The sequence below is a fragment of the Penicillium griseofulvum genome (assembly GCF_001561935.1).
Source record: "Penicillium griseofulvum strain PG3 chromosome Unknown contig_89, whole genome shotgun sequence".
NCBI lineage: Eukaryota > Fungi > Ascomycota > Eurotiomycetes > Eurotiales > Aspergillaceae > Penicillium > Penicillium griseofulvum.
In genome coordinates this window covers 20,300-43,357 of record NW_024467478.1, presented here as the reverse complement: position 1 = coordinate 43,357, position 23,058 = coordinate 20,300, and the positions used below count along the sequence as shown (strand labels likewise).

Here is a 23,058-nt window from a genome sequence, read left to right as displayed (position 1 = left end):
GGGGCATGATTTAGCGAAACAGGGCTCGTCAAGCAGTGACGTGAATACCGAGCGCCGAGCCCCATCCCGCTCCCGCGCCTTGATCGCGAGGTCACGTGCGTAATATTACTGCTTGTGGACTAGTGGTAACCTTATGTAATCACATCGGGGAAATCATCAAAAAAGTAGTGGGCTTTTTTTGGCGGTTGGTGGGATGTACAGTTTGATCGGAGGCAATTGAGACGTTCCGTGTAATTCGCTTCTCTGCTTGATGTGTGTAGAAGCTGGCAATGTCTTTCTCACTCGAGGTCAGTGTTGCAATATCTGTAGTCAAAATGCTGTCCCGCTAACTCAAATCACAGCATATTGATGCTTTTCTCCCGATAACAGCGTTGAAGACGTTTGTGCTGGGTGATAGACGATTTGTCTTCCAAAGTCAGGGCACATACTTCCGGGTGGTTGATGAACCCACGGGTGTTGTCACCACACAAATTCAGGTATTTAAAAGAAACAATATCCATGGTTTCATTACTTTGGATCAACGACCACAGGATCATGATCCTAACCCTGTTCAAATAATTGTCTGGGGTGGTCGCTCAGTGCGGGCGGTTGACTTCTCTGTGGACTCTGAGAATGAAGTCACGTTGTCGGCCTCTAGTGCCGAGTTCACTGCTCCAGATTGGATCATGAGTGGGTGCGCAGCTGCAGCAGGTGGTCACCACGGTGCTTTTTTTATCACAGCGAACAATGCACTCCTGAGTCTCGAAGTCCTCGACAGTGAGAGACCCGAGATAAATACAGCCATATCCATATATCAGTTGGCGACCAGTGTAAAGTCTATCCTTTACTCCGCCGATGTGATTGCGCTGTCTTCCTCCCACATCCTCATTGCTGCTGGTACCGTCTTCGGAGAAATCATCGTGTGGTCATGTTTCCTCAATGAAAATGGATCGCATAAAGCTAATGCAATCGGCTCCATCCACCATTTCTTCACGGGGCATGACGGATCAATCTTCGATGTCCGCATCTCTCCCCAAATACCGTCATTGAATGGAGGCCAGTCTGGTAGATTACTGGCAAGCTGCAGTGACGATAGAACCGTGAGAATCTGGGATATATCAGACTGTGAGCACAAAACAGCCCAAGATCCTTCTGCATACTCTACAGACGGGTTTGAATTACGGAGTACTGGCTTTGGCCCTGTTGAGGCAGGCGAGGAGAGCGTTGGATCTGAGTCATGCGTGGTTCAGGCATTCGCTCACGCCGCTCGCATCTGGGGTGTCCATTTCAGGCCCATTAAAAATAATAACCAAACTCATATGGGAATAGTTTCTCGTGGAGAGGATTGCACATGCGTTTTGTGGGACCTAAGCTGGCACTTATCATCCGATGGGATGACTGATTATCGTCTCAGCCAAACCTCTTCAATACAAACACATATTGGAAAGCACATCTGGTCTCTGGACCTTTGCAGAATTGGGTCCGAGACTGTGGTTTACACCGGAGGCGCCGATGGTGCGTTGAAGAGTTTTCCCATCAAAGAAAATGACGATGAGCATCTGAGTCATGGTCTTGATGCTTCTTTGCAGCAATCATCTAAGAAGAAGAAGCATCATACAGGCGATGGAGCTAGATCCTTTGCATTTGTCGCCCAGGACTGCCTTCTTCGTATCTCTACGCAAGGTCAAATCCAGCTTGGGTATCTCAACCAAACAGAGGAGACTGTCGTTACTTGGGAGACAATATGTGAAACACCCGACCTTGCTTCTTTTGCCGCCATGGCTACTTTGCCCCAGATGGGTCTAGCATTAATCGGTAATTTTCAAGGACTCTTTCGACTATATAATCACGCTACAAAATCTGTCATCAGCATTGCCGATGTTGGCAACAGGCCTCTTGCATCATTCTTCCTCCAGACTCACTCTTCTAAGATGGATACCATGAATCATTCTAGCAACCTCACCTTCCTTGTCTGTTATCCTACCGGAGAAGAAATAACACTCGTCACTATCTCCGACTGGAATAGCGATCATCCAAATGCCGGAATAACTACATTCACCCTACCATCCACATTTGTGGTTTGCAGTGCGTCTTTCGTCTTTGATGACCAATATTTGATTATAGGGTCAAAATTAGGCGGCCTTGCCATCTACAATACCTCTGAGGCAGAGCCCGTATCGGTCATCCGACGTGTTCATGGCCGAGAATTTGTCAATCACATAAGCGTCGTGACATCTGTTACTTCGAGTGATACCACAAAATCGGACTTCGTATTGACCTGTGGGCGAGACGGAACTTATTGCCTCCACGAGTTGCAGCTTTGTGGGAATGGAATAGATGCTGTATCGCTACAGACAGTGCACCGTACAGCATCTATAACCGGTGGGAACATTGAAGGCGCTTATTTCGACAAAACGACTAGTGATTTCATGTTATACGGATTCAGATCCCAAGATTTCATCCTGCGCAACGAGTCGAAGCTGACGGACGTCGTATCCATTGCTTCAGGCGGCTTTCGCCGAGCCTGGGACTTCATCCCAGGAGACAAAAATAATAATGCCATGTTCACCTGGAAAGACGGATATTCTTTGATGACCACTCGCATCCGAGCTGGTGCTAGTACTTTGCTTCGAGCCGGAGGTCACGGGCGGGAAATCAAAGCGGTGGATGTTTTCAACCCTATCGGTGGGGATCGCCCTCTTTTTGCAACTGGTGCAGAGGACACTACTGTTCGTATTTTCACGCCGACTTCCTCATTGGCTGATAGTCCGTGGGGTAGCTTTGAGTGTCTGCGTGTCTTGGATACACACAAGTCTGGGATCCAGCAGGTGACTTGGTCCAAGGATGGAAGATACCTATTCACCAGTGCTGCATATGAAGAGTTTTACGTATGGAGAGTCCGCACCATTCCCGTATTCGGCGTCGCTACGAAATTGATGGCGGCCAGTCCGAAGGATGACGAGAATTCAGATCTCCGGATTCCTAGTTTCGATTTGCTAGAAGTGGAGGAAGTTGATGGAGGGCAGGGTTTCCTCCTGTGCCTTGCTCTTTCCAACTCCGTTTTCAAGGTAAGGATCGTTCTTTCCTTTGTATACCTCGGCCAATACTAACATTCGTACAGATCTTCCACTTCTCGCCATCCAGTGGCCAATTCACTCTCCTGGCTCGTGGAAAATATATGACCAATTGCTTAACCCAAGCCCACTTCTTAGTCACAAGCTCTTCCGTGAGCCTCATCACCGCAGCAACTGATGGCTACTTCACACTCTGGGATTTAACAAGCACACTTAACCCATTCTACACAATCACACAATCCACCTTGAAGGCCAAGCATCCTTTCAAGGGCTCTTCCGTCTCACCAGAACACATCACGTGCGAAAGTCGATATCAGATTCATTCCAACAGCATCAAGGGGATGGAACTGGTTCCTATCTCTGATATAGCTAGTGTTGTTATCGCTGGAGGCGATGATAACTCTCTCTCCGTTTCCCTCCTACGGACAATTCCATCCGACACCGGCACAAATGCACAGGTAGCTACGGTTTCTATCCCCGATGCTCATGCCGCGGCGGTTACCACGGTCAAGGTACTCAATCAGCAAATCTCTCGTGATGTTACATCGAAGAAAGAATCCATCAAAATCACTGTGGCGTCCTCTGGCAACGATCACCGAGTCAAAATCTGGTCAATCGCCGCGGACCCTACACAACCTGGCACGCAAGGGATTATCGTGGAATTCTTACTGGATACATACAGCTCTGTGGCTGATATATCATCATTGGGGCTTATCCATGGACATGGAAATTGCCTCCCCGCAGAAAGGTACGAGCCTGGGTCGGAAACGAACCAGTCGCGATTGGTTGTATGCGGTGTGGGCATGGAGATGTTCGCTGCCGAATCGGATAAAGCCTTATCTACATAATCCCGATTCGATGTCGGATATAGATAAGATTTCAATGCAACAATATGAATATAGATGATACCACGTGAGACTTCAGACTGGGGTATGGGAGTGACGATCGTAGGTCTACCGGGCAAGGGGAAGACCGTAGTGATCTACTCGGGTAAGAGGAACAAAAAAGCAAAGTAAGGCATGCTTCCTAGCTGCAGAATGGATCCGTATTCAGCAGAGGAACCCCATATGAGTGGATAATATACCCCGTAGTACCTTGGGGTATTCGTCAACCCCAACGAACTATTTAGCACCTCCCTAATAGCTTGATTATTGCACTATAATATCTACCCCGCAGTTTCGGGGTGTTCACCGTATATATCCAGCTTAATATGGATGAGTCGGAATGAGCCCATTTAGGAAACGATTGACACAATCGGTTAATTACATGACATAGTCTTTTTTAATTTATTCATCTCGGCTTTAGGGCTTGTTTACTTGCAGAAATGAGACAGATGACCTCGGGAAACAAGGGATACATGTATATATAAGGGCAGAAACTAACGTTTGAATATTTCTTTCAATTCGGCATTGCACATCATCCTCCATCATGAAGTATCTCATTAGTTTGATTGCCGGCGTTGGGCTAGCTGCTGCTGCTCCATTGGAAGCTCGCGCTACCAACAGCTTTTTCTTTACTTTGTGAGTGATGGCTGTCCCCTATTTATCCATCGGGAAAGGAGCTAAGATGTATGGATTCATAGTGGTGATTCCTACTCCATGAGCAGTTTTGATGTCGGTGGCACGCAGCCAACTCCTGGCAACGCAATGGGGAACCCAACTCTGGGTGAGTGCTGTTAGACCTCTGGTAAGTAGGCTTGACTGATCAAAAACAATAGGTACCGGAACAACCGGTGGCGGCATCAACTGGGTGGGAGACTTGACGACTGTGTACAATGCCTCACTGGTCCTCAGCTACAACTTCGCTGTTGGAGGAGCGTCTCTCGACAACGCCCTTGTTAAAACTAATACCAAGGAAGATGTGGTAACCCAAATCGCCAGCTTCCAGACAGCATATGGTAAAAAGCCTGCTACTGCACCATGGAGTTCAGACAACGCAGTGTTTGGAATTTGGATTGGAATCAATGAGTACGTTCCCTCGAATCCCCGTTGGCGACTAGACTAACCCTTCAATTTACAGCATTGGTTGGGCTGCAGCAAGCCAAGACTCCAGTGTCCTGGTGCCAAAGATCATGGCCCAGTATAAGGCTCAAGCTGAAAAGCTCTATGCAAATGGTGGACGGAAGTTCATCTTCCTCAATGTCCCCTCTGTGAGCCGATCTCCCCAGATCATCGGCCAAGGGGAAGCTGTTGCAGCCCACCACGCTGAGTGGCTCGCAGCTTTCAACGCTGCCCTCAAGACAATGGTCAATGAATTCATTGCAGACAACAGTGGCGTACGTTCTGATCTCTGGTTATATATATTGATCTTGCACAACTAACTTAGCTGCAGACTACAACCGTTCTCTATGATTCATTCGCCTTCATGACTAAGGTCCTCGACGCTCCTGCCAAATACGGATTCACCGATGCTACTTGCGTCAATAACGATGGTGCCACCTGTGTCTGGTGGGATCCCTACCACCCAGGTCATGCTTACCACAAGCTGCAGGCGGCGGATATGAAAGAGCACATGCACTCCCTCGGGGCTTGGTAGACTGATTGGGATGGTCTGATGGAGAATCATCCGTAGAGCTAAGAGTAGTAAGGTTCAAATTTTATGCAGTTACACATAGTCTGACTTGATTTTGAATGACAAATGTTTTTTTCCGAGCGAATATCAAGATTTTGGAGCGTGATCCATCGTACCTGTTTCAGCTTGCAATCAACTTGTCACGCTTATTTGGCCCACGCATTTGGTTTCTGTCTTCATAAATGATCACAGCGTACGTTCAAAACGAATTTGTTCCCATTGATAAAAATGACTGACTATACTAATCTATGCATGGATATTACATACACTTCATAACCCCCTATATTGTACCCCGTACCCCGTACTCCGTAGTATGAACTTATTACCCCCTACCCCTGCACGTCAGAAACTATAAACGCCGATCAATTCCTGAAGCGCCACGGGCTTGCAAAATTCCAATGCCCTCGAAACAAAACGATGCATATTTAAGCCACCTGTGCCTGAAGAAAGCTTCATTGAAGCGGGGTATGTATGATGTACAGTGGATAATTCATCTTGGACACGGATGAAGTTGCTTCTGGTCTGAAGATTCGGGGCCATTGCCTTCTTGGCTGCCCGTTTCGCATGAGGTAGAAGGTCTGTTTCTTACCAAGTTCCATTATTCTGTCGATCCTCATTGGTGAGGAAATATTGTTGCGAAGCACTGTAATATCCGAAGTTGCTGCATATCCACATTAGAAAGCTACTCCAGTCTCAGGAACTGAAGATCTTGTCCTTTTTTGTCACCAATCTCTTAACGTCAGGGCGGTTATACCCACTTGGAATATACTACGAATTATTCAACAATACATGTTAATTCACTGGCAAGAGATCTATAAAAGCTCGATTGTGCCGCGTCGTGGGTATCGTTTCGCATTGCTACCACATCACTCATTTTCTTTCCTACACAAAGAGCTTGACTCGTCAATATGAGATTGGATCACATTGCTCTCCTCGCTGCTGCGGCTGGATCCGCGGCGGCAGCTCCTTCCAAGAATGCGAAGAGAGCTTCGCCCTTTCAATGTTCGAGTCCATGATTCCAAAAGGTGTTTCTGATCATCAATTGACCAATTTCTTGTATAGGGTTTGGAGCAAGCGAATCCGGAGCTGAATTTGGCGAGAAGAACATTCCTGGTGAATACGTGAGTCGGCGAAACATCCATGGATATGTTTTCGGGAATATCAGCTTATAATGATCGTAACAGGGCAAGGACTATTACTTCCCGGATGCCAGTACAATTCAAACATTGGCTGGAAAAGGCATGAACATCTTCCGGGTGGCCTTCAAGATGGAGCGGCTGGTACCGCAAACCATGACAGGAGGATTTGATGCTGCCTATCTGAGCAATCTGACTGCGGTATGTGGTATAATATATACCCGAATGACAACAGAGGCTGATCAAGTTGCAGACTGTCAAAGCCATCACCGATGGAGGATCTCACGCCGTGCTTGATCCGCATAACTACGGAAGATAGTAAGTGTTCTATAAAACTAATGAGCGAATGAATCGAAGCTTATGCGTATATACAGCAACGACGCGATTATGTCAACCCCCGCCGACTTCCAGACATTCTGGAAGAACGTCGCAGGCGAATTCGCCGACAACGAGCTAGTCATTTTCGATACAAGTCCGTACCCCTAGCCTTAGTCGCATGAAAGACCGCCTGTTAACAAAATCATGTACAGACAACGAGTACCACGACATGGACCAGGAGCTCGTCGTCAAGCTCAACCAAGCAGCCATTGACGGTATCCGCGCAGCGGGTGCAAAGAGCCAACATATCTTCGTCGAGGGTAACGCTTGGACTGGCGCGTGGAGCTGGGTCGATGTGAACGACAGCATGAAGGACCTGACCGACCCCGAAGACAAGCTGGTCTACGAGATGCACCAGTACCTCGATACGGACTCATCCGGCACACACCCAGAATGTGTGTCGACGACGATTGGAAAGGAGCGTGTGACAGCCGCGACAAAGTGGCTGAAGGATAACAAGAAGGTTGGAGTTATTGGCGAGTTTGCCGGTGGTGTGAATGATGATTGCAAGAAGGCAATTACCGGCATGCTTGATTACATGGGTGAAAACTCGGACGTTTGGCTCGGAGCTTTGTGGTGGGCTGCTGGACCTTGGTGGGCTGATTATATGTACAGTATCGAGCCTCCCACTGGGCCGGCTTATACTGGTATGTTGCCGACACTTGAGCCATACTTGCAGTAAACCCTATCAATTGAGGCGAATACGAACATGGTCGCATGTAAGTTATTAAACTCAGATGCTAGAATATTTGAATATTTTTTTCGTGCATTGAATCATTTTCCTAAAAGGTGGTAAAGGAAATACAATTAAATTTGCAATGGCCATAGCTCATGTATCAGTTGTGGCTATACGGAGTATGAAATGTGTCGATCAGCGCATGGTATTACCTAAAAAGGAATCCCAGCACATTTTTAGGTTGTGGAATAGGTTCGTGGGGTTATCCTAGATTCAGAGAGAAGTTTATCTGAGAAGAATAAATATAGAACCAGGCATCACAGTAAATTTTGCCCTTAGAGACAGCGGAGTGGGCTGAGTGGAATGTAAGGGCGGGAGATATGGGGGGGATAATGCCAAGAGAAAAATGGAGGAGCCTATTATCTCGTACTGTACTTCATACCTAGGCTTACGCAGTCTTGAGGCGGAGAGGGAAAATTTGAAAATGATCCACAAGGCTGTTCAGGTAAGAGAAGGTGAGGATCATCTGTTTTGGCCACTGGAATGATGATCTTGGGATCAGTGGATTATGACGTTGATAGATTTAATTTTTCAGGTACATATGTTGTACACATCTAAATATATGTGTAGGGTTGAGATACTACATAGATCATGCTCATAATGTTTCTTGAGAATATATCTATATAACAATATAATCTCCAAAATTTACTTCTTTTGATCTATGTTGTAGAACTATAAGGATAGATAGATAAAGCAGAAGCAGCCCTGGAGATGAAGGACCATGTCACTAGACCTAAATAGGACTAGCGTAACCACAAATAGAAGCAAACGTGGCCCTGGCGACGTGACCGCTCAGCCACTGATTGGTCCGCTGATCCTGCGCCTCCCTTCCGTGGGAGGCTGGTGTTCCTCTTTTGAGGCTGTACATGATTGTTTACTTTATTGACGTGCTTTATATTAAAGTGATTTCCCCCCCTCTCTCATCTTTCCACTTCTCATCATTTACATTTTCCCTCTTATCTTTCTTATCACACCTATTCATTATGGGAAAAGCCGGTCGCATTGCGTGTATTTTCACGCCCTATGCCTTGACTATCGCATCATTAATCTGCATCATTATGGTGGGATTGGGTTGCACAAAAGCCAGTTCTGATACCTTGAATAATTTATACTTTATTCGCGTAAGTGATCAAATACTCCAGGGCTATATATGAATACACCTGCTAATGCTAATTATCTATAGCTTGATCTCTCAAACATAAGCACAGGATCAGCAGTCACATCAGAGATCACAGATCGCCTCAACGATGCCCATATCACTTCCGTCAGCGCAGCGGATATCGAGGCGACCATCAAGACCTTCCAGAATGATGCCAACATCGCTGATTTCTACGACATTGGTCTCTGGGGTTACTGCGAGGGAGATTCCGACAAGGGCAAGGAGACTGTTTCCAAGTGCACAGAACCCAAGGCCCAGTTCTACTTCAACCCATCTTCAGTCTTGGGCATGAGCGAGGCCCAAATTGAGAAGGAGCTTGGCAGTGGCTTCAAGAAGACCTTGAACGTTTACAAGGCTGTTTCCAAGTGGATGTTCATCGCCTACCTAGTTGCCTTTGTTGCAACCTGCGCCCAGATCCTACTAGGTATCTTCGCCATCTTCAGCCGCTGGGGTAGCTGCGTCACCACCATTGTCTCGATCGTTTCATTCCTCTTCACCATCGGCGCATCGCTTACCTCAACCATCATGTTCTCCATCGCGAAGGGCTCCCTCGGCACAGCCCTCAAGGTCTATGGTGTCGATGTAGGCCTGGGTAAGAACATGTATGTTGCCACTTGGCTCGCAGTCGCTTTCTCCTTCGGAGCCACTGTCTTCTGGATGCTCAGCACCTGCTGCTGCTCCGGCCGATCGCCCTACAGCCACAAGGACCGTCACAACACCCGCAGCATCACTGCAGAGAAGGCTCCCTACACCTACGAGCCCATCGGTGCCGCGCACCCTCCTTTCGGTTCCCAGCAGCCTTATACTCCTCAGCACGGTTACACCACCTCCTACCCTCCCACCCCCAACTACAACAACGATATCCCCATGACCCACAACAACCACCAGTCAAGCGCCTACGAGCCCTTCCGTCATGCTTAAAAAGATTCCGGGTTTTTATGACTATACATCCCTTCTGAAGCGAGTTTGGATTGGCGATACCAAGGCGTTCTCCTTGTTTTTCTTTTGCATGTTTTAATGACCATATCCCTTTCCTGAATTTATGATGATCATCATGCCATTTTGCACAGAGACTACAGTCTCTATGGGAGGGAACAATTACATTTCTGTACATTTTTCTGATCCTCCACGGAGGAATCATTAGTATCTATCTGCCTGCAAATTGATTCAATACAAAATTCATTTACAAATAACATTTAGCTCTTCATTGTAATCTCTATAATTTTGTAAAATAACTAATTTGTCCAATCAGTGTATGACAACACAAGCAACACCATCGTATTATAAGACAGGTGGCCCTTGCGAGCCTCGGGGGGCCTTAAAATGCCCTAAGCTGGGATCTGCGGTGAGACTCAAGCATGTTGGGCTGTTAAGTGCATGCTCTACACGAGACAAAATACGAGCCTGATTGATTGCTGCCGATCCTTACTTCACTATCCTTGCACCGTAAATTCTGTCAGACGCCTTAGGGGCCACGGAAATCTGTGAATAAGAAATTCGATTGGGAGGATTGGTTGCTTTTCACATTCATGAAGCACACGGGATTGGCCCTGTTTTTACTACTGATAAGGGGGTTTCAGGGGTTGGGTAGAACATAATGTACAAGAAATCCACAAACCTGAATCTGAATCTGAGAGTAAGATAATATGCTATCCAATAGTTTGTTTCCTTTTGCTCGAGTAAGCATGAAATGAAATGGTATTTGCGGGTATGCGTACTCCTTGCCGTTGCGCCGAGAGAAAATAGAAATACAGGTCTTGAATGGAAGATGTTCGAACAATTACGAAGCCTAGGGATCAGGGTTCTTCCCTCGGGTGTAGATGGGCCGACGAATAACACCCTTTTCATCAAGTGAAATCCTGGCTCCACCACGACGATTTAGTTCCTGAAGAACGTTTTGGTCTTGGCGAGCCCAGCGCTTGAGCGGGGTGTTGGGGTCATCGGACCACACAGGACCCGTGGGATAAATGTTCCGAAGAGATCGGAACCAGGGTCTTCGTTGTCTTGGTGGTTCGATCGCGGCATTATTGAGAGAACCCAGGGCCGTGGGCGGGTCGGACGGAGCGGGAGAGGTAGAGATGCGGCGATCGTCAGTTTCATCGCCGAGTTCAATGCTGGCAGTTTCATGGTGAGTATTATCTCCATCTTGTATCTCGTCATGACTATCTATGTCGACTTTAGTCATGTCAGCGTCGTTCAGATGAGGTGCAATACGACTGTTATCTGCGTCGTATTGCGTTGCATCGACAATCTCTTCATCAGGATTGGATAGCGCGGGCGCTTGTTTATCGCTGCTCGTGCAAATTTGGGAGTTAATCGATCCATCGGAAGAATCCTCGGATTCAACTTTGATCTCCACCGAATCCTCCGAGCAAGTGCTACCAGAGGATGACGATGACTGCGTTGTAGTTGGCATGTAGCCATCTGGAGCCGGGATATCACGAGAGGACCGAGCATGAAGGGTGGAAATCTCTCCAATAAGACTTCCGGTGGAAGATGTATTGGCTACTTCGCTTTGCACCACTTTATCCTGGGTTACCTCGCCTTTTCTGGTAGGTGACATAAACTGAGACGCGACTATGTGAACTCCATGGGCTGTTAAGCTTCTCTTTTTGTGTCGGGGGCGCGAGAATGTCGAGCAAAAGAAATCTTCGTAGTCCAGTGCCTTTGACTCTTGAGATGTGCGCTCTACAAAATAGCGTGGGTACTCATCCAGATGTTGGATGACAAAGTCATCCCATAGGAACGATCGTTGCAGCTGGCCCCTTTGCCGCATTTCCTGTAGTTTCGAGCACATCTCAACGAAGTGAGCAAAATCACCAGAATATGGTGAATAATCATTGCAGAACTTTTCATATATTGTTTGTGCTTCGGCGTACTTGTCAGACTTGCCAAGAAAGCCCTGCCGCCGTGCTACCAACTCGACATTTGGACCGCAGGATGTCTTATGAGCAGTATCAGCACTCTCGCGGCGCGTCAGGCGTGAACGTTTGGATGGCGATTCTCCGTGAGCAGCGACCCAGGTGGTGGATTCAATAGGGGACAATTGCGGCAGCTGCGAGGGTCCATCGAGGGAAAATGGTCCCCTCGAAGAATTTTGGCTTGGTTCATGAGGTTGAGATGTGGGCAGCGAGTGACACCCGGCATAAGGAAAAGACGACGGGTCGTCCGAGGGGTCTAAATGGAAGATAGAGGAGCCGCGCTGCCGTTGAGCAGGTCTCGATGAATCAAGCACAACGTCTGAAGACGACTGGACTGTCGCCTGTGATGGTGCATGCATGCTGCTCGTTTGAGTCTGAGTACCTAGCACATCCACTCGCAGTGACTGATCTTCCAATATCGGTAAAGATGGATTCGGTGCTTCTTGAGAAGGATCACTTTGCCCGCGGCTATCTTGCGAACGGTACGTATTGAGAATTCGAGATGAGGAGGATGTTATAGCAGCCTGAGAGCCCTGGGGTTCTAATCCAACTCTCTGTTTGTTTTGTTTATCTGGTTTCAAACGTGCCGCGTGGACTGCAGGTGTCTCCATCACTTGGATAGTTCCCCTTGCAAATCCTGGAAGCGCTGGCCCCGAGCTCGCAATTTCGTGCTCAGGCTGACTGCTTAAGGGTAAGCTTGACCCAAGAGCGAAAGGAACATATGTTTCCATCTCTGGCTCGTCGCTCTCATCACCACTTGATTCATCACGCGGTCCAAATATTGATGGGGGGTTTTCTGCGGGTTGTTCACGACGAGAATCCTGTTGTGCTAAACTTGGCGGTTGGTCATTGAGCACATTGAGCGATGTTGGGGCGTTATGCTGTTGGGATGGGCCATCGCCAAGAACATCGCCCAGAGACACTGGATTTGGCTTTGTTGTTGCTTCCTCGGGGGACTGGGAGCATTGTTGCCCCTCTGCCTTCACTCTGCCCTTTGACGCGACAACATCCCCTTTCCCTGGAGGAAACGATGCATTGCAAGATCCGTTCACTATGCCCATATTGTCATTATCTGGAATTGGATAAACACTACATTGAGTACCGCGTGGCGTAGGGGCTTTTCTAGTAGGCCTCATGTATCTTGGGGGAGAAGCAGTGTCTCGTGGAAGCACATCTCGAGCAGGGGGGGTTCTATTGGGTGACGGAGACCATGGTATGGGGGATGTTTGGATATCTTGGCTCGGAGTAAAGGCACGTTCCGATACTTGCTCTTCTTCTTCTTCTTGTTGTTGTTGTTCTTGTTGCTCTTCTTGTGCTTCTGCTTCTGCTTCTGCTTCCTTTTCTGCCAAATGTTCTCTTCTTCGTGCAATGCCGTTCCATTGTGCCAAAAGATAGGGCGGTACATGGCATAGAGGTGCAGATACACCGGGGTCCTGAGGGATCCATTTGAGTTCATCCAAAAGTCCTGCCTGATCTTTTGGAATATCAACTTCGCTCAAAGGTATTCGTGTCATTCCTTCCCATGGATTAGTTGTGGATGGGCACACACTGTCTGTTTTGGTGCTTACGATATGCACTCTAGGAAGTGATGGCACGGCTTTATTTTGCACTTGCTCGGATTCAGTTGGGGCTGTCGGCATCACCTCTCCAGCATCAATACGCTGTCGCTTTTTGGAGGGTGATGCGTTTGGACTCTGCTCATATTGCGAGCCCAGATTATCATCCCGAGCTGCTTGTGACGGCGCATCTGTGTTGCCACGATGTCTTTTTTTCGAAAATTGCAGGTCGTGCCCGGTTCCAACAGTATGAGCCCGGCCATGATCAACTGACTCATCTGGTTCCACTTGATTTAGGCACTCTGCTATTAGATCGTCCACACCTTGCTTGATGGCGGCGAGAGATACATTGGGGGTAGATTCACTAGCGCGCGTCGCATCAGCAGTGTTGCTAAAAAGGCTTCGGGGTGAGTATTGTGCTCCGGTTGGGTACGTGTCAATTTCTTGTAGGGCAACTGACTTCCTTCCATTTGGCAAGGGCGAACGCTCGCTTTTACGTTCACCTAGAGATAGTCCACGAGTCTCTGGGAGTTCTCTAGTGGCTGAACCGTTCGTTTGAATTTGACGAGAAGGCGCGAGCAATCCGAGAAGATCTAATGACCCGTTGATGGGGATGCGATTGGCCATAGAAGTATCCTTCGGTGCGCCATGACGCATATTAGACGGAGGTTGGGAGAAGAGCAACTGTGAGGTCGAGTCGTTTTGAGAATGATGGGGTGGCATGGGTTGATCAGGCTGAGAGACAGATGGGTCGGTCAAGCCAGTATCGGGTTGATTTTTGGAGCCAGGATGCCGTTGTGGCTTTTGGATTTTCGCGCATGCCATAGTCATTAGGGTTCTGAGAGCCGGGGTCTTCCTGAGCTTTGGTTTCGGTACATCCCCTCTGGAGACTGCATTCGGGCGAATGGTAAAGCGATTGACATGGAGGTAGACATCCGGAACAGACGCCGAGTACGTAAAAATGAGCTTGATATCGGAAAGTTCAACTAGGTGCCTAGGGCCCCCTTTGACCGACGGTGGGCAAGGTGGGCTGGGCCCCTGTGCGTCTGGCGAGTCACGTAGAATAATCGCATCGATCTGATTCTTTGAATCTGTAAATGTAGCCCGATGACTATCCTCTCCTTGTCCCCACTAAGAGACAAAAGATGTATAGTTAGCAACAATTCCTTTTCTCCACATCCACTTAAGATATCTTACCGATACAACAACGGCTGTGTTGAGTGTAGGCCTGCGGATAATGAAAATGAGACATCCCTCAAAATCCTCCACCTGAATTTCATCTTGATCATTTTGATCATTTTGACCCAGGTAGAACGAGAGACATTGGTCGGCCAAAGCCGCAATCCAGGGACTTACTGGATTCATCGTGGGAACCCAGCCTTGTGATCAATGCACACAGGATATGGGTCATAGCTAGTAAGAGTAAGCAGTGGATGGATGCCCAGGATGCTTTTAAGCCGTAACTACCTACATATGTGTAGGGGGTGAAAAAAAGAGAAGGTCGCACCGTCCACGGGTATCAAAAATCCACGCAACCGCGTCTTATCGATTAGCTGCCCAGACGCGCCTAGCTTACTCAGCATCACCACGTCATTCAAGTTTGAGGGCCAAGGACTTATTCTTTTGTAGGTGAAGTTTCTTTGATCCGATCACCCTGCCGCTTTTAAAGAATCCTCGACCCTCTTATTGCTTCTAACGTCGCCAAACTTGAGACCCTACCGCAGTTCTGTCCCGAATGATAGGCTACCAACAGTACCTGTATGCTGTGTGGGGATGATCTGAGACCTTTCTGCCCAACATGGCCGTGGATGCTCAGCAGTCCCAGGACTCAGGCAGCCCATCTGTGTCTTCCACGTCGCTTCCTCTTGGGCGCCGGGGTTCACGCGGCTCTATGGCCACGACTCAGACCGAGCGAGAATCGATGAATGCAGCTCTGGATCACTACCATAATGCAGCGTATCAGTCCGACTCGCTCACTCTCTTCAACGATTTTACTAGTCCGCCGGCTCCAGCTGCTACATCGGATGAGAAAGGACTATCTGATGAATTACAAGGTGGACTAAGCGGTTTGTATAGTCGCTTTAGGACCTCCGTCGGGGGAGTGAGGGATATTGTCAGTGGTGGAGGGAAGTCTACAGACAAAAATGCCACAGAAGCTCCTGCAGTCAAGAGCCCTGCGTCGGAGCTTTCGATCGCAAAATCAACCTCTGACCTGGCTACAAGCTCTGCTGATTACCCGCCATCCCAGCCCAACTCGTCACAGGGATCAAGGCTCCACTCGCCTGTCGTCTCAGACTTTCACACTCATCACGATTCTATACCACAATCCAACGTAGGAAAGAGGTCCAGAATATCCTCCAAAAGTGGCAGCATATCTTCCAAGGCCTCCGTGTCACCATCCACGGGAACCAAGCCCAGTATCGCACCGTTAACGAAAGCCACCGGTAGCGCCATTGTGGCAGATCCTGCAGTCGCTCAGCTTCATGCTAACGTAATTGGAAATCCCGAGCGCTCAAGAAGCAGCTCTGTCAATGTTCCCTTCCAGGGAACCCATAATACCGAATCGACAAGTATCGGCAGCAAGGAAGGCCCCACGGATCTTTCCGCGAGTCAAACGTCCTCCTCGTTGAGTCAAAAACTTTCAAGTTCGCCGATTCTGTCTGCAAAGATGCATGACAGCCATCACGAGGAATTCAACCCCAAAGACTCGTTCTTCTCGACAACCTATACTCCAGACCATCAGTCTCGGAAGTCCGTCTCTACTCCAGATCAACAAAAGCTGCCCGAAAGCTCCATTCAATCAGCTGATGTGCGAAATCCCATGCAATCTGAGCTTATTCAGGATCTTATATCTCAGCACCCGGGAGAAAGATCAAAATCACGAACATCTTTCCCTTATGAAGAACCCAAAGCTTCAGTATCTGCATCAAATAGCCTATCAAGACTTTCCTCTCATGATAACATATCACAACACAATCCTGAGAAACTCACAGATAACCCGGAAGCAAATATTTCCCGTGATAACGCCAACGCCAACGAGCCCCCAAAGGCTACGGCCCCCAGTAGATCCAATGAAGACTCATCGTCCTCATTGCGAACAGCACGACTGCCTGGCTACGTGATTTCACGCGCCTCCACGGCTGAAACCACCACAACCGTCTCTTCTTTGTCCCCCCTGAACACTGCAGTCGATCGGGCTCCTGGTAAATCTCTACAAGCTAGGCGCCAACCTCCTGCCGAGAACAACGGTGTTTTGTCGCAGCTGAAAAGTAAATTACTTAGCAGGGATTTTTGGATGCGGGATGAGAATGCCAAAGACTGCTTTCATTGTGGAGAACCGTTCACAACATTTCGCAGAAAACACCACTGTCGAACCTGTGGTCAAATTTTTGATTCGAAATGCACGTTGCTTATTTCAGGAACACGGTTCGGACAGCCTGGGAGTATTCGGGTTTGCAAACCTTGCGAGAAGATGATCAATGCGCACGACGATGATTCATCTGAGTTCTCCGATAGCGAGCAGAGCCCCATAGTGGGAAATCCTCGGGTTGCCGAACTCGGATGGACCAATACTGGGCGGACATCTGCGGACGACGATGATTCATCTTCGGTTGTGTCTCAATCGATCGATCACGTTCTGAGAACCCCGACAATGGCTATACCGGCCACACGACGTGTCGGAGAGGGGAATAATCGCCGCTCGGCAATTCTCGAAATTGATTCTGATCGCCCTCTAGCGCGACCTACATCTTCGCGCTCTCTGCGGTCCTCGCTGGGTGGAAGACCGCACTCCATCAGTCACAAACGTCACCACTCTCGTCAGCAATATATTCGGGGCTTCAAGCCATATCATGAAGATAGAGCCCCATTCCAACGCCGACATGCAGATGAGGCAGACGCTGAGTCTCGACTCCCCGCATTTCATAAAGATAATATCATTGACCCTGACCTTGCTCAATATCTCTCAGATGATGCATCCAGTGGCGATGAGCAACCCAGTCTTTTGTCTGCGGTCTCCGAGGGCACCCTGTCCAAGAGTGGGGGCGAAAGTGAGAGGGCATCCTTTGGTGGGCTCCTGGCTGCCGTAAAGAAGGGCAGATCTGCTTTTGGGGACCGAAATACCCTTAGTATGAATCGAGATGCAGACGAAGCCAGTACCACCAGCTCAAGGGCCGTGAATCTACCTCGCTTTTCTCGTCGTCGAAACATGAGCGTTACTAGCAGTTTTCAACCGCGCCATTCACCCAGGACGTCAAAGGACAATATGCTTGCTCATGACACCCCGATACCGGCCATATCTTTACCCCAGGGTTCAAAGCAGGTCGGGTTCAAGATGACTCGGAGTTCATCAATGCGGGGCAATGATGCGCCACCCGTTGAATTGAACAAAGCCAGCTTGGAGCACGTACGAAGGCTTCTTCGTCAACTCCTTGTAGAATCTGCTGTGCCAAATGGCGACAGCTGGGAAAATGCGTTGATGCCAATACTCTTGAAAGCAGCTGACGAGGTTGACCCAGATGTCCAAAACGGGGATGACATGGACATTCGGCACTACGTCAAATTGAAGAAGATTCCGGGCGGTCGGCCTAGTGACACTTCCTATGTATCGGGACTTGTTTTCACCAAAAATTTGGCCCTGAAAGGCATGTCACGAAACATTTTACGTCCAAACATTTTGATCATCACGTTTCCTCTTGAATACGCTCGTCAGCAACAGCATTTCATGAGTCTCGAACCTGTCATTCGACAAGAGCGTGAATTTCTAGAAAACTTGGTGAGTCGGATCTCATCATTGCGACCAAACCTGCTGTTGGTCGAGAAAACTGTTTCCGGCCTAGCCCTTGGCCTCCTCGAGCAAGCCGGAATTGCCACTGCATACAACGTGAAGCCGTCTGTTCTCGAGGCTGTGTCGAGATGTACACAGACCAGAATTATGACATCTATGGATAAACTCTTGACAGCCACATTGCATAGTGAATGCAGCAGTTTTGACGTGAAAACCTACGTTCATAATGGCCGAAAGAAAACATATATGTACATCTCCGGCTGTCCGAAAGAGCTCGGATGCACCATTATCCTGCGTGGGGCAGATAATAAACTCCTCGCCAAGGTGAAAAGGATCACTGAGTTCATGATCTATGTTGTGTACAATCTCCGCCTGGAAACAAATGTTATGCGAGATGAATTTGGGAGGATCTCAACTGCAACGGCCGGAGAATCCACAACTGTGTCCGACAAAGATAAAAGCAACCTGCATATTGTCACTCGCGAAGGCGACGAACCTCTACCCGATGCATGTACCGCCCAACAGGGAACAAACGAGAAAAGTGGTGATATCTCCGATAGCCAAGTTCTCGTTGGTGCCGATGCTGCAAAAGTTCCAGACGACATTCCAATGCCGACATACTATAACGACATGGTTCAGGATTACGAAACAAAGATTTTGTCGGCATCACCTTTCGTAAAATTTGAGCCTCCGTATCTCCTGACGCGTGCGCGCGAAATGGAACGCAGACTGTCGTATCTGAAATCTCTTCGTGATCAAGACGGCAATTCCGATCAGATTTCCGATGAAAAGGTCAAGCCGCAGAAGTTTGTCCTCATCACCCCGGAAATGGTTCGTCAATCACCGCAAGATGCCCCAGCAAAAGTCAAGGAAGTATTGCGTGCTGCACATGAAGCCGAGTACGATCGGGCACTTTATCACCACCAAACCCAAAAACGCCAGTGGGAAGCCTATGTAGCGGGAAACCCCAACATGTTCGACCCTTATGCACATCAGAACATAGTCATTCTCTACAGTGTTGTGTGCACCACAACATCAGTCCCCTGCTCAGGCCCAGATACATTTGCCCTGGAGTTCTATAATGAGCATGGAGATGACACGGTTTTCGAGTCAGATCTTACTATTGGACAGTATGTCGAGGACCTTTGTCACACAGCAAATTCAATATGCACTGTTAACGGCTGCGAGAAGCGCATGTTCGAACACCACCGCCAGTACGTTCATGGCGAGGCACAGATCAGTGTCCTGGTCCAACCTTACCCATCTAAGCTCCTTGGGCTCCACAACACCGTGCTGATGTGGAGCTGTTGCAAAGTTTGCGGCAATGAAACTCAAGTCATGCCTATGTCGAAGAGCACATGGAAATATTCATTCGGGAAATACTTAGAGCTCTCTTTCTGGGGCAGGCACTTGCTTGCTCGTACTGGAGGTTGCTCCCATGATTTGCGGCGGGATTACCTCCACTATTTTGGCTACAGGGACCTAGCTTTGCGAGTCCAATATGACCCTATTCGTCTTCTCGAGATCATCGTCCCACGGCCTCGTGTCACCTGGAAGGTGGACAACGATCTGAAGATGAGAAACGAGGTATATTTGCGTACCGAGCAACGCCTCAACAAATTCATGGCGTCTGTCCAAGAGCGTTTGAAAGGCATCAACGTCGAGAGTGTCGTTCCTGAGCTGGTGGAGAGCTGCAAGATGGAAATCGAGTCTTTGATCAAGAAGGGTCATGAAGACCATAGCTCTTTGCTCCGGCACTTACAGGACAAATACACAAGTTCTCGCTACTGGGAGATTATACCGCTGAATGAAGTCCTCCGTGCAATTCAAGAAAAGGTGGTTGAATGGGACACGACATTTGCCGATTTCGAAATGAACTTTTTCCCATCTGAAAAAGATATCAAGCATATGGCAACGCTGCAACTCAAAAAGATCTTCCTCGACAAAGATGCAACATCAGTTTCTACAGATGATGCCCTTCAAGCTCCTACGGATGTTGAAGATGAAAACAACCAAGCAGTTGACAGGCCACGGATGATGCGACGCATGACACTTTCGCCGGAAAAAGCACAGAATGTATTGGTCTCCGTTGTTGAGGAGCATGCTGGCAAAAAGCATCGCGACGAAGTCCATGAAGTCGCGTTGCAGTCGTCTCCGGCGTTGGCCGAGGAAGCAACTTTGTCTGTTGATGTAGCCGGCGGAACAAGGTCCTCTCCCCAGGATGAGGCCGTTTCACAGGAAGAAGTCCGTCATCTTGACTTAGCTGTTCCTACTGGTCAATCGGATCGCAGCTCCGTTAGCCACACTAGCATTCCAAATCAATCTTCAATCAACACTGATCTCCCTATGATCTCTGGCGACGGATCATCGGACCCATCCCCACCGGAAAGTTTTGAGATTCCCGATCAAGGAACCAAAAATGGAACTGAAGACAGCGGGGTTCCCGACATGCCAAGTACCCCGGTACGTCGGCCTTCGGCGATACCGAGACCTACCGAACCAGCATTTCGACGCTCCGGTAAGACACGATCTCCTCCGCTTTTGCGCACCCAATCTCAACCAGCAAATCTACCACGGACATCTCACAGCATTCCACTTCCGGGGTTGAAAATGGCGTTCACCAACCATATCGATCCGGAAAAGTCTGCAGGACAATCACCAACAAAGTCATCAGATAGAAAGCTGAGCGATCGTTTGGGCTTGAGTTCCCTCAAGACTGCCAGGTTTAGCTCTGGTCACTCGCTTATCCCACGGTCTGCTCCAGGTAAAAGGGGAATATCGCAGGTTTCTCATCTTGCCAGGCATTTCGAGCAATTGAGTCGTGAGTTCGAAAAAGAGAGACAACGCGAAAGGCGTCAACGTGCTGCCAAGGGCACTCACTCACGAGCATTCCCATTGGCGTCGTCGAAGCCAATCGTGGAGGTATATCGAAACGTACGAGAGGCTGTTGAAGAACGTGAACCACCGGTGGATAGTGATGAATCTTTGCCCTCGGCTCCACGGATCCCAATGGACGACATAAGTCGTAAGAGCGATGAACTTACACATGACCATATATCTCATGATGAGCCATCTCTTCCAAGTGATTCTCCCCCAGAGCCTACTGGAGACAGTGCTCTATGTTCTGACAACCAACTATTGTCTGGTGGTGAGGCAGATGATCACCAAAGTGATGAGGAACAAAACATGGTTGAAGATCTCCATCCAGTAGATTCCCATGAAGAGGCGAAACAGTCGGCAGAGGATGACTCAATTGAATTTAAAGAGCTACCTAAACACGAGCGCACTACCCTGCTAAAAATGCTGACGAACTTCTGGTCCGAACGCTCTGCGAGTGGGTGGGCGTCTCTTGACTATCCACTCAGTGTCATGGATCATGTCTTTGCTGATTGCAATATTATTGTTCGAGAGGATGAACCAAGCTCTTTGGTAGCGTTCGCTTTGGACTCTTTCGACTACAAAGAAAAGCTTTCAAGCATTCAACAGCGATTTGACGAGGCGGAAGAACACAAACCAGACGTTGGAGATGACATCGAGACTGAGAAGGAAGCTAGGGTCGAGCATGCTCTTTTGCGACCTACGGGCACACACCTCAAGTATCAATTCCAAGAAGGCCAAGCCAAGATGCTGTGCAAAGTGTTCTACGCCGAGCAATTTGATGCTCTGCGTAAAAAGTGCGGTGTAGCAGATCGAATCGTCGAGTCTTTGTCTCGCTGCGCAAAGTGGGACTCAAAGGGTGGCAAGACAAAATCTTTGTTCTTGAAGACTCTTGATGACCGTTTCATTCTTAAGTCACTATCACCGATTGAGACGCAGGCTTTTCTCAAATTTGCCCCGGCCTATTTCCAAATCATGTCCGAAGCCCTGTTCCATGAACTCCCTTCCGCAATCGCCAAGATGTTTGGCTTTTACCAAGTCATTATCAAGAACCCAGTCACAGGAACAGAGTTCAATTGGTTCTTATTGCTAATGGAGAACTTGTTCTACGACCGTGTCCCTACACGTATCTTCGACCTGAAAGGCTCAATGCGAAACCGCAAAGTAGAGAGCACTGGTGAACGGGACGAGGTTCTCTTGGATGAAAACATGGTGGATTTCATCTATGAGACACCTCTATTTGCCCGCGAGCACTCGAAGAAGCTTCTTGGCCAAAGTGTATGGAATGACACACTATTCTTGGGTCGCCAAGATGTCATGGACTACTCGCTCATGATCGCCATTGATGAAAGCCGCGACGAACTGGTGGTAGGAATCATTGACTGCATCCGCACCTACACATGGGACAAAAAGCTCGAGTCCTGGATCAAGGACAAAGGATTTGGTGGCGGTGGCCGCAATCGACCAACGGTCACAAGTCCCAGGGAATACAAGGGCCGCTTCCGTGAGGCAATGGCTAGATATGTGCTTCAGGCTCCAAGGTTAGTTGATATATATTCTCTTGGATGTTGTGTGATTAAATACTGACTCTGGTTTAGCTGCTGGCATCAATTCCAACCAACTGCGACGTACCGCTATGAGAACCAGATCACTCAAGTTGAGACTGTTGACGAGAGCGGGTATGCTGAAGATGCTGGTTTCTGATGGCTTCTAGCCATCAACACTTATGTTAATGAATTACGACCTGATGAATTTGCATGAAGAGGCGCAGCGCAGCGTTGTGCTTTCTTTCATTTGTTGCAAGTCATTATTATTATGACTTCCTACATCACCTCATTCAAAACATTATTTTATACTAGTATTCCATAGCCAGTTCGAAACAATT

The 23,058-nt window shown here is 48.4% G+C and overlaps 6 protein-coding genes across 6 annotated transcripts; 5 read left to right on the top strand and 1 right to left on the bottom strand.

Annotated features, from left to right (window-relative positions):
• Nucleotides 1-269: 269 nt before the first annotated feature.
• Nucleotides 270-3,901, top strand: PGRI_040740 (tRNA (34-2'-O)-methyltransferase regulator RTT10; the record flags this gene model as incomplete). Its single annotated transcript, XM_040791787.1, has 4 exons — nt 270-287; nt 342-476; nt 531-3,047; nt 3,101-3,901. The coding sequence occupies 4 exons, from the start codon at nt 270-272 to the stop codon at nt 3,899-3,901; spliced, it is 3,471 nt and encodes a 1,156-aa protein (XP_040643697.1).
• Nucleotides 3,902-4,481: 580 nt separating this feature from the next.
• On the top strand, nt 4,482-5,588 carry PGRI_040730 (SGNH/GDSL hydrolase family protein; the record flags this gene model as incomplete). Its single annotated transcript, XM_040791786.1, has 5 exons — nt 4,482-4,573; nt 4,636-4,718; nt 4,771-5,020; nt 5,073-5,328; nt 5,385-5,588. 5 exons carry the CDS (start codon nt 4,482-4,484, stop codon nt 5,586-5,588), a joined length of 885 nt encoding a protein of 294 aa, XP_040643696.1.
• Nucleotides 5,589-6,532: 944 nt separating this feature from the next.
• PGRI_040720 (glycoside hydrolase family 5 protein) lies at nt 6,533-7,820 on the top strand (the record flags this gene model as incomplete). Its single annotated transcript, XM_040791785.1, has 6 exons — nt 6,533-6,626; nt 6,687-6,745; nt 6,809-6,961; nt 7,014-7,078; nt 7,135-7,232; nt 7,291-7,820. The coding sequence occupies 6 exons, from the start codon at nt 6,533-6,535 to the stop codon at nt 7,818-7,820; spliced, it is 999 nt and encodes a 332-aa protein (XP_040643695.1).
• Nucleotides 7,821-8,857: 1,037 nt separating this feature from the next.
• On the top strand, nt 8,858-9,954 carry PGRI_040710 (SUR7/PalI family protein; the record flags this gene model as incomplete). Its single annotated transcript, XM_040791784.1, has 2 exons — nt 8,858-8,995; nt 9,058-9,954. 2 exons carry the CDS (start codon nt 8,858-8,860, stop codon nt 9,952-9,954), a joined length of 1,035 nt encoding a protein of 344 aa, XP_040643694.1.
• An 868-nt stretch (nt 9,955-10,822) lies between these two features.
• Nucleotides 10,823-14,875, bottom strand: PGRI_040700 (uncharacterized protein; the record flags this gene model as incomplete). Its single annotated transcript, XM_040791783.1, has 2 exons — nt 10,823-14,641; nt 14,708-14,875. The coding sequence occupies 2 exons, from the start codon at nt 14,873-14,875 to the stop codon at nt 10,823-10,825; spliced, it is 3,987 nt and encodes a 1,328-aa protein (XP_040643693.1).
• A 433-nt stretch (nt 14,876-15,308) lies between these two features.
• Nucleotides 15,309-22,877, top strand: PGRI_040690 (1-phosphatidylinositol-3-phosphate 5-kinase FAB1; the record flags this gene model as incomplete). Its single annotated transcript, XM_040791782.1, has 2 exons — nt 15,309-22,714; nt 22,772-22,877. The coding sequence occupies 2 exons, from the start codon at nt 15,309-15,311 to the stop codon at nt 22,875-22,877; spliced, it is 7,512 nt and encodes a 2,503-aa protein (XP_040643692.1).
• Nucleotides 22,878-23,058: the final 181 nt, after the last annotated feature.